The sequence below is a fragment of the Falco punctatus genome (genome assembly GCF_963210335.1).
Source record: "Falco punctatus genome assembly, chromosome: 7".
Classification (NCBI taxonomy): domain Eukaryota; kingdom Metazoa; phylum Chordata; class Aves; order Falconiformes; family Falconidae; genus Falco; species Falco punctatus.
The window spans coordinates 52,140,183-52,158,739 of NC_137587.1; the positions used below are offsets into that span (position 1 = coordinate 52,140,183).

General features: G+C 53.6%; 1 protein-coding gene across 1 annotated transcript; it reads right to left on the reverse strand.

Moving 5' to 3' along the window:
* Positions 1-299: 299 nt before the first annotated feature.
* On the reverse strand, positions 300-15,752 carry FOXB1 (forkhead box B1). The gene has a single exon (XM_080395609.1). The coding sequence runs from the start codon at positions 3,906-3,908 to the stop codon at positions 2,556-2,558; it is 1,353 nt and encodes a 450-aa protein (XP_080251735.1). The 5' UTR covers positions 3,909-15,752; the 3' UTR covers positions 300-2,555.
* Positions 15,753-18,557: the final 2,805 nt, after the last annotated feature.

Below are 18,557 nucleotides of genomic sequence, written 5' to 3' on the forward strand. Positions count from 1 at the left end.
TAATTACCCTCTACATTAATCTTAAAACTTTTGCAAGGACCTTGCGGTACGTAATAAGGAAATGGGGGTGTCACTTGTGCTGTTTATGGTCCAGAAATTCAGAGAGAGATCAGGCAGAGATAAAATCTCTGTAACATCGTTGCCGTTGAATTAGTGAATCCTGGCCGTTCATTAGAATACAATGTCGTTTTCTTGCTAATAAGCCTTTAAGTATTCGGTTGTCTCGTAACTGCGCTTTTGGCGCAGACTGCCCCATCTCCGAAACACTTATTTACTAATTTCACTAGATTGCTATCCTCGTGAAATCCCTAAAAGAATTGGAGAACCCCACTGGAAGGTGCCCAGAATCCAGTTTTTCATTGTAACTACTTGGCCCTTACTTTTTAAAAGGGACTGTGTATTGACTGGCAGAAAAACCGGTACAATTTTAGTGTTACAGTTTGCAATCTACCGGTTTTGTAAAGTGTGTCAGTAGATATGGAGAAATTATAGCAGAGGTTGAAGTGGCTGCAATGCTTGAGGAGGTTTAAACGACAGGTAAAAGACTACAATAGCTCACTTTGGCTCGAAAAGATGTTCAGATGCTACTTGTAAGAAAAACCACGACTGACAAAAAAATCAGTATTCTCAATCTTAAAAAGTAACTAATTATTAAAAGATTTTTATATTTGTTCTGTATTGTAGAACCTCACTTTTTAATGCTTTTTAGAGAAAAATTGACTTGGGAGTATGTAGATGATAAGTATACATACACACAGGCGTAAATGTAATACGTGTTTATATTCGGTATAAGTGCATAGGACACAAATGCATATGTGTGTGTATGCATATATGTATAGATATATAGATATAAAACCCATGGAACACACTTGCGTATGTTGTATCTTCGGTAAACCGGCGATAATGACAATTTTATCTAACATGTTATGGTATGTTAATAACTATATTTATAGCAACCCCCGGTGAAAAGGCAGTATAGATTATCTAAACATTGGAATAACGTAATTTCTTTTTCATTAACTAATGCTTTTACTTTTCTCGTGTAAACCTTAAAAAAGACAAATCAGAAACTAAATCTGCATTTACATATTTTAATGAGAAAATATTATTTGGACGACTAGGTTCATAATTTAACGTAGACACTTTTTTAACCTTTATCTTAAAACACACATGCTGGGAACAAGAACACCAATATTTAAAATGCCATGCTTAATCTGTACAGGAAAAAAAAAGTTAAAAAGAAATGTCTTTACAGTTTCAATAGACATTAATGCCGTTTGGAGGTGTTTTTTTTTTGTGTTGGTTTTTTTTTTTTTTTAACTTAAGCAGTTCACAACGGAACAACAGTTCAGTTTCCAGCAAACTACCTAAAACTAGAAAGGAATATATCAAACAAAAGTGCATTTTACACATTTTATAATCATTCCTATGCACAAACATGTACAGTTTCCCTAGCCCCCTCTCTCTTGTCTGAAAGCTCCAGCAGAAATCAGGATGACCTCCGCAGTTTGTACCTGCTCTTGTGTTAGTTCTCCACGTTTTAACGGTGACTTGGGCGGCTTTTCTTAAGCTGTGCTGGGTTTTGTGCTTGGTAACAGGTTTGTTATTATTATTATCCCTTGGTTTCAAGCTATGAAATAAATAGCTACAAAATTTAGAAAACCAAAGAAACCCAAACCTTCAGGTTAATCAGAAGTTAACAGACAAACCAACTCGTCTTTCTGTTCCGCCTGAGCATTACAGTGAACACCCACGTTACAACAGGTACTGCGAAGGGGACTTCATCCGATTTACAGCACAGATGCAATTCAGTATTTACAGTCCGACAGGCGCTTTGTAAACAGTGCGGGTGTGGGGCGGGTGCCCGGCGCCTCTCCGCGGCGCGGTGCGGCCCCACGGCGCTCCCCGCCCGCAGCCAGGGCCGCCCGCCCCGGGGACCCGCACCGCCGCGCCCCGCGCCTCCGGGGGGGGCCGGGCCCCGCCGCGCCTGCCCTGCCCCCGGCAGCCCGCACCACCCGCACAAAGGGCACCGCGCTTCCCGGCGTTTCCACGATCCAAGCGGTCGCGGCTTGGAGGCTGGAAGCGCCGCCGCTCGCACGCGGGGAGGCTGCGGGCGCTCCGCACTGCTTGTGGCTTTGAAGATCGGTCCTAGATAGACCCCTGCTCCTCCCCAGACAAAGGGAAGCGGCGGCGCCGGGCCAGGCTTGCGCCCCGGCAAACCGAAGACGCCTGAAGTACTTTTGGGAAACTAGTGATGCATATGGCAGCTCTGCAGGGCGGGTCGGTCCGTTTTGCCGCAGGAGAGCGAATACCGAGTTCAGCCCCAGGGAGGGAGCCGAGGCGCAGGGGGCACGGCGGCCGGAGGGGGCGAAGCAGAGGGGCGGCTCGCGCGACCGGCAAGCCTCAGTTTCCCGCGGGGAGCCGCGTCTGCTTTGGAGGGAAGGAGAGGAGCGGAGGGCGGAAAGAAGCGGCGGGAGGGAGAGAAGGGGAGGGAGGAGAGCTCCGAGGAAACTTCGGGAGGAAGGGGACGGCGGAGTCCGTGCGGGCGGCCCGGGTCAGTGCACCGCCACGGAGTGCAGGGCGGGCGCCGGGCTGGTGAGAGTCTCGCTGGGGGTGGCCGGGCTGCTTTGGCTGGTGGCCGTCTGCGAGGACGTGGGGCTGAGGGAGGGCGGCGAGTTCGAGAGGATGGTGGGGATGGGCGCGGGCAGGGCGGGCAGGGCCGGCACGGCGGCGGGGGTAGGCTTGATGGGGACGGGGATGGCCGGCAAAGTCTGCCCCCCATGGCAGAGCGGCTTAATGGGCACGCCGTAGGCGCCGTACTCGCTGCTGGCCATGGAGATGGGGGTGGCGGTGTCGATCATGCCGGAGCTGTACATGTGGGGCCAGCCCGTGCCAATGGAGCTGCCCACCGTAGTCAACTGGTTGGGGAGGGGGTAGGCGGCCGGCATGGGCTGCATGGTGGAAAAGGCGAGGCCGCCGGGCATCTTGTACTCTCTGGCGATGATATTCTCGATGGCGAAGGGGTGCTTGAAGCTGGAGGGCTGGGACACGCCGAGGTTGTAGGTGGACATCTGGGGCAGGTGGGTGCCGGTGGCCGCCAGGGCGCTGAGCCGCAGCTTCGCCTGCTGCTGCAGGTACTGCGCAGCGTCCGCCGGCTTGCTGGGGGCCAGGTGGTCCGACTTGACCACCTTGAAGCGCTTGCGGCGGCGCAGGAAGCTGCCGTTCTCGAACATGTCCCCGCAGCTGGGGTGCAGGGCCCAGAAGCTGCCCTTGCCCGGCTGGTCGGGGCGGCGCGGGATCTTGATGAAGCAGTCGTTGAAGGAGAGGTTGTGGCGAAGGGAGTTCTGCCAGCGCTGCGTGTTCTCCCTGTAGTAGGGGAAGCGGTCCATGATGAACTTGTAGATCTCGCTCAGGGGCAGCATCTTCTCCGGGGAGCTCTGGATCGCCATGGCGGTCAGCGAGATGTAGGAGTAGGGCGGCTTCTGATCACTGTAAGTGTTTCTGCCCGGGCGAGGCATCTTCGATAGGGGACCCGCGGAGATCTGCGGAAGGGCAGCGACAAGGAGGGTGTCGGGGTAAGGGGGGAGAGGGGTGAGTCCGAGAGGATTTGCGCCGACACCCGGCCGGGGCAGCGGGTGGGTGCGGGGCCGGGCTGGAGAAGGAAAGGCGCGGGGAAGGGGCACGGCTGACCCCAGCCCGCGTGGGGCGGGCGGGGGGTAGGGGACGCCAACGCCGAGGGAAGAGCGATGTGCCCTCCGGCCAGCCCCGGCCTCGCTCCGCCTGGCCTCCTCGCCGCAGCCCGCCCGTAAAGTTACTCCAGCGGTAGCTCTGCCTTCTGGGCTCGGCGAGGAGGGGAAGAGGACCCCCTCCCCTCCCACCCCCTCCCCTCGTCCCCCACCCCACGCCATGCCAGCCCTGCATATGCCCACCTTAAAGTTGCTGGAAGTTGACAGTCCGCATCCGGGACGCGGCTGGGAGTCCGGGCTCTTTCCCACCCCGCTCCTCCGGCGTGTCTCTCGCTCCTTGCCCGGCCACTCCGCTCCGGTTTAGTCCTGAGGAGGCAGCGAGCTGGCTTGGTTTTGGGAATCCTCTTGTACAGCCCTCCCTTCTCCTCCGCGGGCTGAATCAGCTTCTTTTACACCACCGGCAGCTGGACTGTAGCAGAGGCTTGTTTGCTCCTCTGCAGCCGCGATGAGCTAAGTAGTTGCCTCCATGTCCTTCCTCTAACCATCTGATAGTTTTATGTGGTGACATGAGCAGAAAAGACCCCTGTAGAGGCGCTTCATTAATGTGCCACTTCTTTGCTATCATATGACAATCGCCTTGGGAGCAGGGGGAGGGGAGCGGGGAGGAGGGGGCTGGAAAGAAAGGCATAATCTGGTTTCATTTACACCTATTTACATGGACACCTTGGGCCAATGGGAATCATTTTCATTTGAAGACAAGGCGAGGGGTGAAAAGGCTCCGCCAGCGGAATTGCAGCGCGATGGTACCCGGTGGCTGGGGGTGGGGGGAAGGTATGCACTAACCTCTCTGTGGACTTTGCAGGAAGCTTAGTCTGCAATTCACACTTACAAATGGAGGTACTGAGCAGTGGGATGTTTGACATGGAAATTGCTTGGCTGTGGTATTCTATTTGTTCTGCATTGTTATCTGATTTGTATTGTTGGCTAACTTAAGGCGAGCCTTTTTCCCTGTAACGAGAGACTTTCTCTTTGCCAAATCCGCTCTCCCCGAGCGAAGGTTCTTTCCAGGAGAGAAAAGATCGGGGCTCCTCGCAGCCGCCCCGGGAAGTCCCGTGCCCCCCGCCCCAGCCCAGGCAGGACCGCCGCTCCAGCTCCGCGGACCTGTTGGCGCAGAGCCGCGGCGGTCGCCTTCAAACACACGGCAGCGCCGGGGCTGCCGCTCGGCGGTCGGGGCGGAGCAGCAGTGTGCCCGGTGCCTAGCTGCCCCGCGCCGCAAGCCAGCTCCGGGCCGGGCCGGGGGTCCCGCGGAGCGGGTCTGGGGGAGCGGGCCGGGCCGGGCAGCCGCGTCCTGCGCTGAACATCGCCAGCCTGGCGCCTTCGACGGGGCTTGCGTGGTGCGCCGCGGGCTGCCCGGTGCTGCTCGCTGCGCACTCGGGGTGGGGGTGGGGGGGGGCAGGCGGGGGGTGTAACACCCGAGCTGCGGCTCTCGCCGCTCCGCTGCACCGCCTTCTTCCCGGAACCAAGGCCCGATCCTGGACCCGCAGACAGACAAACAGCCCCACTACTCGCCGCGTGTCCCGGGGGCAGGATAGGGCCCGGAAGGTCCCAGGCTTGCCCTGGCATAGGAGGGAAGTTTGCGTGATGTGTATTCCCGAGGCTGCGGTGCATCCTGTCACCCCAGAGCCAGGATAAAAGGTTGTGTCGGGAGCTGCAAGCCCTGGGAGAAAAAGCCTTTGTGGTGAATACACATCCACTCCATTAACAATATTTTCGGAGTCGGTCAATAACTCACCAAAACGTAACTTAAACACGATGAATTTAGGAGATTAAACAATTTCATTAATATTGAAATGGCTGCTGAGGTTGAGCGCATCCGCTTGAAATGCAAGCGCACGTTTTTCAATATTAACAGAAGTACTTGAAGAAAAGAATAATGTCACCTTCTTAATTCAGCAAAAATAGCTGGGGTGGGGGAGGGAGCGGCGCGGCGGCTGGAGAGCGGCTCTGCGGGCGCGACACAGGCTCTTCGGAGGGACAGTCCCCATCAGGCAGGGCTCCTGGAACCTGCTGGCAGCTTCCAAACGCGTTTCACACGGCAACCAGCTCCGACGTCGTGTGCGTTAAACTGTGTTCCCCTCGTTCCAGCCCGGCTGCCCTCGGTCCCGTCTAATTCCTCTCTCCCGGGGCAGGATGTCGTTTCGAGAATAACGGGCAAATAGTCGTGTTTCTAGGGAGGCGAGAAGCCGGGCGCTGTCGAGCTAGCGAGCCCTTTTGAGGGGAGATCTGCCGCATATCACCCCCCTTTGCAGAGGGGGCGCCGGGGGGTGTTCGTGCCCGCTAGAGCCCCGGGGCTGCCTTGCTCGGTCAGGGGGCTCCGAGGCGCTTCGTGCCGGCCGGGCAGGGCAGGAGGGCACCCTCCGGACTTTTTTTGGGGGGGGATAAGAGGTGGTGAGCCGACGGACATTTGTTAGAGGGTAGGAAAGACAATACTCTGAAATGAGGACAGATTCCTCCCAGCGTCCCCTAAGACGCCGGGCAGAAGGTTTCTGGTTTTGTACTGAGAGCCCCCAAATATGTGGGTTTAATGCACACAGCACACATACCCCAAACTTCTAACACCCCTCAGGTCGGGCTTTGTCTCTCAGCCCAAGTTCACTCGTGGGATGCCTGTCAAAAAGAGAGCTCACAAACAGCACTGGAGTAAATAAAATTCACAGGCTGACAAGTTCTTTTCTTCCTCTTTTTGCCGGTACCTTTTCTTTTCGAAGAAAGAAAGAAAAAAAAAACAACTAACCACTGGCGCAAATGGGAACCCGCAAGCTGTAAAGTTAAAGAAAAGTCGACTTCCGTTGTCATTTACTACTCCGAGTGCGAACGAGGTACGGCCGTAAGGCACACGGGGCTGGGGTTTGGTGGCGTTTTTTTCTTCTTCTTCTTCTTCTTCTTTTTTTTTTCTTTTCTTCCAGTGCAAAGGAATGTGCGAGCGGAGGGGTAGGGCAGGCAAAGCCATCCCGCTAATTGATACCCAAAGTTTCACCTCGTGTTGAGCACTCAACAGATGACAGACTTGGGCAATATAGGATTTAAATGTAACTTGTAGCATTTGCCTTTTACTTTGAAAGCCAACATTAGGGAGGAGGGGAGGGGGCAAATGAATCCAAATCCATTGTGCAGAAACCCAAAACAAATAGACGTTTTTCTGAAGCCTAATTCAAATAAGGAGCTCAGGGGAAGTGTTGGGAAAACTGTATAAAATACACATAAGTCAATTATATCAATGTGCAAACCCAATGGAAATCTATTTCATGCAATAGCCATTCAGCCCTTGCATGGAGCCCATCATGGACCACCTTTCTGCATGGAAGGTTCGCAATAGTCCCCTTTCCCACAAGCAAGACCACACACGTTTACAGATTTGGTAATAATTTATGCTAATTTCTCTCCATAAATCCACAATTCGCCTCAGTGGCAAGCAGGGCTGTTGAGAGAGGAAGAGGAGAGAGAAAAGTGACAAATACAATATTGATTTTGAATCCTTGTGGCTGCAAGCAGGTGTGCAGCTTTGCAGCGGGGAGGAGTGAGAGAAGGGCTGTGGGGGGAAGCCAAGAAGTTTTCGAAGGATAAAAAAAAAATCCACTCTGTGTGAGAGAATAGCTCACAACCTTGTTAATATTTACAAACCAGTTGGGAGAAAAGAGAAGGGAGGGGGGAAGTACCAGCTTCTTAGGGTTTCCTAGGCTGCAAAACACAATGCCAGGCTCTGAGCAAGCTTCCCCCTTTTTGGAAAGTCAACTCCAGGCTGCTGTTTGTGGCTGCGTTTTGGCTAAGCCTCTCTCTTTTTTGTGTAATGTTCTGCCTCTTTTTGCTTCTCAGGGGCAGGGAGAGAGAAGGCAGCGGAGAGATTTGGGGTCTCCCGATTTTCTGTGAGCTTGAACCCCCGGTGCGGTTTCCCAAAGCGCTGCGGCCGCTCTGGGAACGGCGGGGCTTTGTCCCACCCCACATTCTTCACCAAATCTGCCACTTTGGCGTGAAACTACTTAGCGCCCTTTCAAAAGGATTTTGTTCCTTTCGCAATGAACACTAAACGAACTCCCCCTGCCTGTCAAGGCTGGACTGAGAACTGCGCCCCAAACCTGTGTTCTGGTAGCGAGAGAGCAGCTCGGGATGTGCGGTGCCCTTTGTGGTCAGGGGCCAGGCTCGGGCACGGCTGCGCCCCGGGGGCTCGGCAGCCCGCTCCGCCGCCCCGGCCCGGGCCTCGGATCCGGTGCGCCTGCCTGCATCCGCCGGGCCCGCCTGCCCCGTCGGGGATTTCGAGCGCCCACAGCCACACCGGGCCCCGCCGCGCCGCCGCCGGGGGTGGGTCGGGGCCGGGCGGTCTCCGTGTCCCAGGGCACGCTCTTCTCCCGCTGGAGGGTCGCGGTCCCTGACCTTCGCCGGCTTCAGGGAGGAGGCAGCCCTGGCACTGCCCGCCCTCCCTCTACCCGGGGGCCTCTGCGGCCCTGTCCGGCGGCCCCGAGGGACACGGGACGCGGCGGCTGAGCTCCCCCGTGCCCGGGGCTCGGCCGCATGCGGGGCCGCGGGTGGCTGTGCCGGGCGTGGCTGTGCCGTGTGTGATGCCTTGCCGCGGGCAGGCGGAGCCCAGGGCCACGCGTGAGCCGGGCGCCCCGCGTTCCTCGAAGCTCAAGGGCCTCTGCGCGCTGCCGCGGGGCCGCGCCTTTGCAGGGACTAGCGGCTCCGGGCGCGGCCGGGCCCCGGGCCGCCGTGTCGCCGTGCTCTGGCACTGTCCGGCTTCGTTGACCCCGGGAGGCGGCTGCTGCTCCCGCTGTCGCTTCTGGCGCTGTCCCAGAGCACCTGGCTCTTGACCAGAGCCGGTTTCGCAGCAGAGCGCTTTTCCCTCCGCACTCTACCTGCCGCCGGCGGTAAATCCACGCGCGGGTAAGGCAGTCCCCAGCCCCCCCAGCCGCCAGGACCCCCCTGCGGCGGCTCCGAGGTGCGCCAGGCTTGCGCGGGCCCGACACACCAGCGTTGAGTTCGGGCAGGGCGCGCAGCGCTGCCCGCCGCGGTGCCGCTGCCCATGCGCCCCCGGCAGCCCCTCGCCGCCTCCGCGGGTGCGCAGGTGTGCGCGGGGGCCGCGGGCTCGGCTGGCACCGCTCCCCGAGCCCTTCGGTGCGTACGGAGCTGCTGGCGCGGGTTCCAGCTCGAGTCCCGGCGTTCCTGCCCCGAGAGCCTGTCCTTGTGGTAAACTTCCCTTCCCGGAGGCGCTGGAGTATTTATCTACGCGTTTGGGATTTGTTGGTTTGTTTATTTATTTATTTGGAGAAGTATCAGGGGAGGCCTCGTAAACTTTTTCTTTTTAATCTTCCCTTTTAAATAAATGTCGTATTTCAAGCTGCCCTCTCTTCTCTTTTTCGCATTGTAGGAAATATTGAAAATGCCACCTTAGTATTGAAGGGATTAACTTGCTTTTCTCCCAGCCGCTAACTCTGGTGTAAAGGGAGCAGTAGATCAACTGTATAATGTGTGCACTGTTTGGTCATTTGTACAAGCAGAACAAAGGTTGAGCTAAGCCAAATTGCATTGCACTTGTGAACCGAGTCCCAATTTGAAGTATCTTTTACAGCAGGGGGAATGAGAACAATTTCGTGTATGTCTAAAAGGGAATAACAAAGCCACTTTCTAGAGCATCTCAAAGTGAAGTAGTGAGGCGTGACATTCCCAGGGTGAGGAGGGACAAAGGCAGGGTCAGGGGGATGAAAAAGGGAATCAAACAGCCACTTTCACATGTCTGCCCTCAACTGCTGCACCTCTCCATAATAGGAAACAACTGTTGTAAAAAGGGGGATTGCTCCCATTCATTCAAAATAGCAAATGATAGCTAAACAACATTGTCAAAACTGAATCAACTTCTGTGCAGTACCACCCAGAAAAAGGTATTGTGTTTTGGTTAATAGCTGGGTGGAGCAAACTTGATTTTCCTTTCTTTTTCTTTCTCTCTCCTTTTTTTTTTTTTTTTTTTTTTAAAGGACTCATCTTTCCAAATCAGTGCGTTTCATAAACTTCATTTTTAATCATACGCTTTTTACGCTTTTTTCCAAGCCATGCTCGTCTCGCTCACGGTTTCTCCCGCAGTCTGCTCTGGTCTTGGTGTTCCGTACAAAACCAGAAAGAAAAAAAAAAATTAAGGCTGAGTCCCCTTCCCGCCGCGGTCGGGATTGCGGCGCAAAATCCCCGAGCAATGGGAACCTTCCCTGCCTCGCCCGCCTGTGACGCTGGGCAGGAGCACCTTTAAATGACTAAGTTATTACTTAGCCAAACATTGTGAAATGGCTTTTATGACAATTGAGGATGATTTTAAATTGCATATCCACCAGAATAATGGCGCGCACGTTACGGTTATTTCCCCTCTTTGAAAGCAGAGGTAATAACCGCTCGCGGAATTCAGGCTCAGGCAAACTTTAAGAGAAACATTTTCCTCCATTGTGTGAAGTCTTTAACGAGCCGGGATTTAATTAGGGTCAGAACTTTGAATGCTTGTGTTTTTCTCCCGATTGGCAGGGGGCATGTTTGCAAACAGATCCGTAAGTTACAGCCGTGCAGCCCGGCGCGGGGGGGTGCGGGTGTGTGGGCTCTGCGCTCCCTTCCTGCCGCAGCGCCCGCCCCCGCCGCCACCCACCGAGCGGCCGCGGGCGGGGCGGGCGGGGCCGGGGGGCCCCCGCGCCCGCACAGGCGGAGCCCGGGCCCGTCTCACAGGGCAGAAGCCGCGGGGGGGCACGCCGTGTCCCCGGGGGCGGCAGCGCTGCCCGCCCCTCCCCGTGCTGCGGGACCCGCTGGGCACGGCCGGCGCTGGGCTGCGCTCACGGCGGGGCAAGGTGGGGGCGCACCGCACCGCGCAGCGCAGCGCCGCCCGCTCGGCGCCCCGGGAGGGGAAGGGCAGCGGGGCGGCCCGGCCGGCGCAGGCCAGGCGCTGGCTGCCTTTTCCGAGCCTGGCGGCTTCCAGCGCGTCCCTGCGTTTGTTGACACCCAGCGCCTGCCCCGGCTCCCCGGTTGCCACCCTCACGACGCGAGCAAAGCTCCCGTCTTCCCATCAACCCTCAGCGCTGCAGCAAAAACCATATTAACCTTCTTTAATATTTCATTCCTGGAAGAGGTTCTTTGGATCTAACTTGAGAAAAGATTCCCCCGCAGCGATTTCTTCCCTTATATTTTTTCTCTGTTTTTATTATCGAGAGATGCTGTAGTCTTACAGCTGTAGCATTTAGTCGGCTAAAGAGGAAAGAATTTGATAGAGGATTTTTTTTTCCTTTGGGGAGGAAATATCTTGCGAACGGCAGGCAGAGTTTCCTGAGCTCTGGGAGCGAGATGCCCGCTCCGTGGTTGCGGGGAGACCCCCCGTGTGCCCCCCGCTAGGAAGCACTGCCCTCTCGGTTCGCGCTCTCGGGCCACGATCCGCGACAGCCCGGCCCCGGGGGCTGGGGGCCGGCGGCCTCGGCCGGCCCAGCCCTTTGCTTGTCGTGGCAGCGACACTTCTGAGAAGCCCCCAGTAGCGGGAGGGGCGCGGGCGGCCCCCAGCCAGGCCCCAGCCCGGCCCGCCGCTCCCTGCCGCCGCGGCGCAGCCGCCCGGCCCCGCGGACCTGTTGGTAACCCTGCGCGGGGCTGCGCGGAGCTGGGCGGAGTTGCCCGGGTAAACTGCTTGTGTATTTCACATTATCATCCCGCTATCTGCAGGCAATGTAGATTTTCTAAAGATCTAATGAATAAACAACCAGCAAGTGCTGGCGGTGTAATTTACATTGTTAATGCCTACATGTGTATAATAAATATGCATTTGTATGTCTTCAAATAAACTCTTTTTAGTTTCTAACCTGTGGTGATTTTTTTAAAAGCTGTCTTTTCCAAGAAACCAATGTTCCGTTTCGTTTCCTGAGCTGGTAGGGAAGGCAGAGCCCTAGCGAAGCGCCGTGCGGTGCTCGGCGGCGGGGGCTGCGCGGCCCGGGCGCAGGCTGCCCGCTACAGGGCCCAGGGCGCCGCCACCGCCCGCTCCCCCGGCGTGGAGGGCGAAGGCAGCGGCAGCCGCCCGCTTCTCGGTGCAACTTGCCACGCTTTTAACAGCAGAACAATTTAAATGTACAATATTAGCTCACAGTATTAGTCTGGAGGTGCAAAGAACAATCCATTCGGAGACCGAGCTTCAAAGGCACCGGATTCCCCTCAAGGAAAAGTTTACAAATGTGGCTGCTCCCTCTCTCCTTCTCTGCCTCCCCCTCCTCCCCTCCCTCGTCGGAGACAAACGGTTTTTCCTGAACGCCTCTGTAGAGGGCATCCCTGACCAGATTTCTTCCGCCGCGCTGTGCGAAGCCCGCTGGCTCCGCGCCCCGGGCCGCGCAGTGCGGTTATCCCGCCGCGCCCCGCCGCCGTGAGCCGGGCCCGCCCGCCCCGGGAGCGCAGCGGCGGCGGCCGGTGCCGCCTGGCGCCCCGGGCTCCGGGCTGAACAGCCTGGCGCTTGGCAGTCCCTGCTGACTTCTCCTTGGGACGGATGAAGATTTTCCCCTCATTTTTCGCTCCAACCCAGGTGCCACTTTCTTACACCTCTTGATGGCAAATGTCTCGTCTTCAGCGAGCTGGATCTGGCATACATTATTTTAATTAAGTCTATGGCGATTTACTTTCCTCTGAGATCCATTCCACGGTGCAATTAGGAACGTATTGGTGCTAGCACATATGAATATTCAGGAGAGTGTCAATTAATTAGCAGACAGAGGAATCTCATTATGGTGCTCAAAACCCTTTTAGTGCTAAGCAGAATTAAGGGGGCATTTGCCAATGTGCTGGATTAGTGAATATTTTACTGCGCGCTCATTTAACTTCATTATCATAGCACTTACGCTACTCTCTGATTTTATTAATTAAATTGCTCATTAATTTATCCAGAAAGGGGATAAAAGTTTTATGACGCCACAGCACTGGCGCAGACGCCCGGAGGAGCCGGCGCCCGCCCTGCCGCTGGGGGGGCAGCGACCCCCGGGGCGGCAGCGCCCGCCCAGCCCCGCACCCTCGGCCAGGTGCGCTCCGCGCTCCCCTCGGCCCAGAGCTGCGTCTAACGCGGCAGTTAGTGCTGCTGCAGCCAAGGGAGAGAGGATCGCTGGGAATCTGAAGCGCAGGCTCCGGGTTCCATCTTTTTTTTCTACTTCTCTCAACATCTGGGGAGCGGGAAAGCCCGCGATGCGATTAACCCCTTAATCTCTGCACAAACTGCAGGAAGAAGAGGAACAATCTCCTCTTTCCTAGATTCCCGGACAAAATCAAGGGCCGTCTCCGCCCGAACGCGGCAGAAGCGTGACCGAAGCGTCTCGCCGGGGTCAGCGGGGCTGCTGGCCCGGGCCGGGAGCGGGGCCGCGCAGGGCGCGCTCCCCAGCGCCGTTAGGAGCTGCGGAGATCCGAAGGCAGAGAGCGGGATTACGCTCATTTTCTAATTAGGCGATACTTCAATTCTCATAATTTTTCCAAGGAGCATTGTATTAAGAGCAGCTATTTAAAAAAAAATGTCCGTGGGATATTGTGCTTTGCAAAAAACAAACAAAAATTCCCTCAGAAATGTTTAATATTAAATATTAATCGGATTTAAATTCAATAGCCGTATCTTGCGACAGTTATAGACGCGCAGGAAGCTATAGATAATCAGCCCTTGTGCATCCTCACGCAGGAGGGATCGACCCGGTGTCAGCGGAGGCTCCGCAGAGGAAAGGGAGACCGATGGAAACGTGTTTAAAAAGTCACCTCCACCTCAACACCGCGCGCGGAATTTGCCCAAAAAGGTTAGAAAGACAAATATTAAATCTGCCTTCACAAAGGGAGCCGCTAAATAGATCCGAAATTAATATGCATGTAAAATTAATTAGCTGCATTTCATGACATCAAAATAAGTACCTGGGAAACAAGAACACCTTCTGGGCATTTGGCACCATATGCTGGAATTATAGTTAATTGACTAATTACATAAATTAGGCATTAATTTTACAACACATCAAGTATAAAAGATATCTCAATTAATTGCGCAGCGCGGAGAAGGTTAAAGGGGCGGCTGGCGGTCCGGCCGGCCGGGCGCAGCGGCCGGGGAGCCGCGGCCGGAGCTCGCCGCTGACTGCGGGCGCTCATTAGCGGACGGAGACGGAACGCCGAGGTCATTAGAATCAATTAGGGAGCTGAGGATTGATTAGCTGGTGTCGGGGCGGCTGGCCGCCCCTCCGCCCCCAGCCCCGGCCCCGCCGAGCCAACCCGCGGCGGTGCGCCCCCCGGCTCTGACCCTGCCCGCTCCGCCGGGATCGGGCCCCGGCCGCCTCCCGGTGTTTTATCCTGGGAAGAAAGTTCGGTTCTGTGCGGAAAAGGTGTCGCGCTGGGCTGCCTTCCAGTGAAGTTGCTCAGATTTTCTCGATGCTTTGCGAGAGCAGGATTATGTATCAAGTAATACTACAGACTTGCGGGTTTGAGACAGGCTGTGTTTGCGCCTCTGCGGTCCGAGGTGATGCTCTCCGCGGGCCCAGCGCCTGGAGCCTCACCGCCGCCGAGGGGGGCCGCCTGCGCCCCGGAGCTGCCTGGCAGCGTTCCTTTCGGCCCCTCGGAGGAAAAGGAGCGTCTGATTTCACCTGGCCATACCCAAAAAGGTGCCAGGCTATCTGCACTTTGTCGTGTAGGTAACAATTTAAGCACGAGGCTTGGCCGCGTTAAAATGCAGGCAGGATTTTGAGCTAAATAGGAATAATTATATCTTAAAAGCTTAAAATGGCAGAATTAAGACCAGTAAGGGAGCTCTGGGGACCAAAGGCTGTGGAGCAAGGAGTGGAAAGATTTTCATACTAAAAGTATTTGGGGAGGGACTGGTAAGTGGTTTGCATTTACTCTGGGAGCTGCTGAACACCACAGAGTAAAGCAGCAAGTCCTGCTCTGCCCCTTGCAAGGTGGCTGGTGGAGCGGGGCCGGGCTGCCCAGCAGAACAGGGCGCCCATGGCTGCAGGGGGGGCTCACCTCTGCCTCTGGGGGGAGGTGCAGGGGCTCGTCGGGGGACTCCACTAGTTTCTTTTGTGAGTCTGCCTTACTAATGTAAATAAAATTTGGCTGCCCTCCCCCTTTGTAAATAAATATTCCGTGGGAAGTGGTCTGATTGTATTAGTAACAATATAGCCTGACTGCTGATGGGCTTGAGAACAGCTGAAAACCTGCCACACCTCTATCTTTGTATTCAGACAGAATGTCCATTTTGATGTAGCAGTTTTGTGCTGTTGCCAGATGCTGAAGGTACTTGAGGGAGATGTCGACAAGTGGATAATTGTCAGCAGAACTAAAACAGACACTTTGTTTACAGTTGAGCGTGATTAATTGAGAGTAAATAAAACAGCAGCTCTGTTCATAAACTCTCTCAGCAGCTCAAGTTCAAAACCAGGCAGCATACTCCAGAAACGAAGGCACTGAACCTGCCATCGTTTGCGAGGAAGGACTTGTATGCAGGGGTCAGTAATTGAGCTCAATAACGAGAACACACAGTGCAGAGTGGGGTACCAGCCTCTGGGTTTCAAGCCACATGGTTTCCTGCTTGCTTTTTCTCTCTGCTGGTTTCTTTTTTTTTTTTTTTTTTTTTTTTTTTTTTTTTTTTTTTTTTGGTTTACATGGCTGAATCACAAAGGATTGTGGATCACACATTAATTTAAAAGAAAAAGTTGTGTGTCTGAATGCTGGACACAGTTGACATGTTCAGGTAAAATGAGGGGACAAAAGTGTTCTAGGGTACTTCATCAACAGTAAAATATTAAGTGATACAGTAATCTTTCTTCCCATATTGTAACTCAAGGTTTTTGTAGACTATTTCAAGCTTTATAATGGTAGTGAGTAACACAGATTAGTGCTGATGGTCAGCAAACCTCAGGTATACTCTGAAGGGTTTTTTTGTAAATCAAGATACGTTTCTGTTTGTATCTTGTCCAGTAGTGTATATTTACCCAGAGCTGTACAGAAGATGGCATAGTTAGTATCTAGGTGATACTTATACTGCTCAGACTAGACAGGTGCTGCAGCTCAGCTTTGGGGGGTGGGGAGGATAGCCTTACCTATCTAGAATTGCCCAAATGTGGTGTTTGTGCATATATTTCTCAAAATTATAATTTCCCATCTCTCCTTTGTGCTTTGATCCACTCTGAAGCCATTTCCTGTGAATTATTCTTTAATGGACAGGAGCCCTGCTAAGAGACTGATGTAGCATCCAGCTTAGCCTCCCCAGTGTGCAGCACACTTTTAAGCAAAGTTATGAGTCTGTTAATCTATATTCAAACCTTTTGCTTTGGTCCTGTCCTTGGGTGGCTAGTAGTTTAAGAGCAGCATATCCATGTGTATACCTGTTGCCAGTGGGCATTTCAATAACTGTAAGTGGATTGCAGTTGCTTGCAGCCTGTAAACGAGATGCATGCTTGCTCTACCAGTACTGCAGAGAGGTAAGCTTGCTTAGTGGTGACTGTTGCCTGTTTATTGTTGAATCAGTTTACTGCAGTATGCAGGTTTTTTCTTGCCTTGTACTAACTCTGTGCTACTGTCATTGACTTCGACTGGAAAGGGTCTGGAGGCAGCAGTCTGTGCCAGCTTCCAAGGCCTGCCCATGTGAGAATGTTGTTCAGCTTCAGGCCCACAGTTTGAAGATGTGGTTCCTGATGGCTGTGTTACAAAGGGTCCTTGAGGAGCAGTTGGGTGCTAGTTGGCTATTACAGCCGTATCTGCTTTGAGAGAGGGGAAGAGTGACAGGAATTCATAAGAGGTTGCATGTTAATGCACATTTATCTGTCTTTTTAACATACAAGTAATGTTTAGTTGTTACTTTGCACTCTGAAGGCCAGTTGTGCCACCAGCCTCCAGAGGTACCATCAGCACTAAGGGTGCTGCCAGTACAGCGTGTAGGTGTGATGTGGCTCCATCACCCATGCACAGTGGACCTGATGTTTCTGGCAGGGGTCCCGCTGTTCAGTGGCTGCTCAGCTCCTGCCCAAGTGGGACCATGGGTCTCGGAACCATGCCTAAATATATTTATTCTAATTGCTCTTTAGGCTGTCAGTAGGATTATTAATTTATTTACACTTATTTAGTTTCCACCATCACAGCCAATATGATTGCTCTTTTTTGCTGTGAAGCCTTCTGTATCCTTTGTATTTCTCCTGTTCTTTCCAAAACCTTTCCTCTTGACCTCATCTGCGATCATGACTGATTGTCCTGTCTAGAATATGTCTCTTCCACTGAAGCATATGCTTGTCTAAGCTGCAGCAGTTGTTGCCTGCCTGTGCAGCTCAGCAGTGCCCCAGGATGCTCCCCAAAGGCTGCAGCACTTCAAAGGAGATGCTGCAGGCTTAGAGCAGCCAGAAAACAGGCGCTTGAGGTGCTCTAAGCCCCAAAGGTAGCTGCTGGCATGGATGTAAGAGGAAAAGCTCCTTTCAAGGAGCAGCTTTGGAGTTTCCTTCTGTAGCGGAGCACTGGGCACTTCAGAGACAAGGCAGCAAGCCAGGATCCTCTATGCAGGTTGTGAAGATCTTCCCAGAAGCTAGAGCAGCTGTGTGGGGAACTCCTGGGTGAGTCAAAGCACCAAGGAGGTGTGGGGGTGGGGGGAGGAGTTTTCCTTGCAGAGGGAAGAGGGCATTGTCTGTTCTCCTGCTGGTAAGCTTTCCAGCCCCCAAGTTACTGCTGTCTGATACTACTCTTAAGTCCACTGTGTTATTGTTTCGATGGTAGTAGGTGTCAGCTCTTCAAACAGAAGACCCTAGTGGTTTGCAAGGCAGAAGGGAAAAAAGTGTTTTCCACAAGTACATCAAGGTGCACTTTCACTCAAATGTCTGGTCAAGGACTGTCTGATGGAAGAGACTTCTGAGGTAAAATCCCTTTGGCCATACCTGTGAGCCTAACTTACCTAGCACCTTTAAAGTATAAGTTCTCTAATGGAGCCATGTGGCTTAAAAAACAGGCCCAAAGGCAGGAGGTTCTGCTTCAGCTGGCATCCATGGAACTGGTATATTTTACATATGGTAATGATCTACCTCATTCACATGTGAATTGTGCATGACTGCTGAGTGAGAGTATGTTCAGTTTCCTTATGACCCAGGCACAAGGGCTATGCCGCATTGACCTGTGGGAATATCTATCAAAAATTGCCATAAATCTCACTGACTCTATAGTCTGGAGCAAACCCTGAGAAGTCAACATGACTGTGTGATACGTTGTAGTAATGCCAAAAGGTCCAAGCAAAAGCCCAGGCCTCACTGGAGAAGATGATGTACAATCTCACGCCCTTCTACTTTTTACAGTGGGTTTCAGCTGCTGGGCCTGGCAGCTGTGTTGGACCGATTGGATGGTGTAAACTGCATGTTTTAGTCTGTCTGGCCCAGGGAGATGGTCCTGGGTTTCTTGCTGCCCAGTCAATATAATGCCCCAGGGCATGAAGGGCATAAGCAGCAGATGGATGCAACACACCCTTTTCTTATGGTCAGAAGTTACTCACGGGCCCTGAAGGCAGCTCTCCTCTGGGCACAAACCTGAGGCAACCAACCATTTCCTGCTTCATTATCTTGAAAGACCTTGAGCTGGAGTCAAAATTGGAAGACTGAGCCAGGCTCATGAAGGTGAATGTGTTTGCAGCTGACGAGTGTGGACACATGCTGGTAACCATCTGCTGGAATTCCTTGTAGGTAGCTGTGGAAGTGCATTTTCATGTGTAGACTGTGAATGCTACGTGCATGATCTGCTTTATATGCATATGCTGTCCAATTAAATGGGTGCACAGGTATTAAAAGTCTGTTTAAGTGGTGTTTATCTTATGTACTCTTTGGAAAGAGACCGTGTTATTATCCATTA

What these genes read in the sequence shown, in the direction of transcription:
- FOXB1 (XM_080395609.1), bottom strand. Translation starts at nt 3,908, where the DNA reads ATGGCGTGGGGTGGGGGACGAGGGGAGGGGGTGGGAGGGGAGGGGGTC.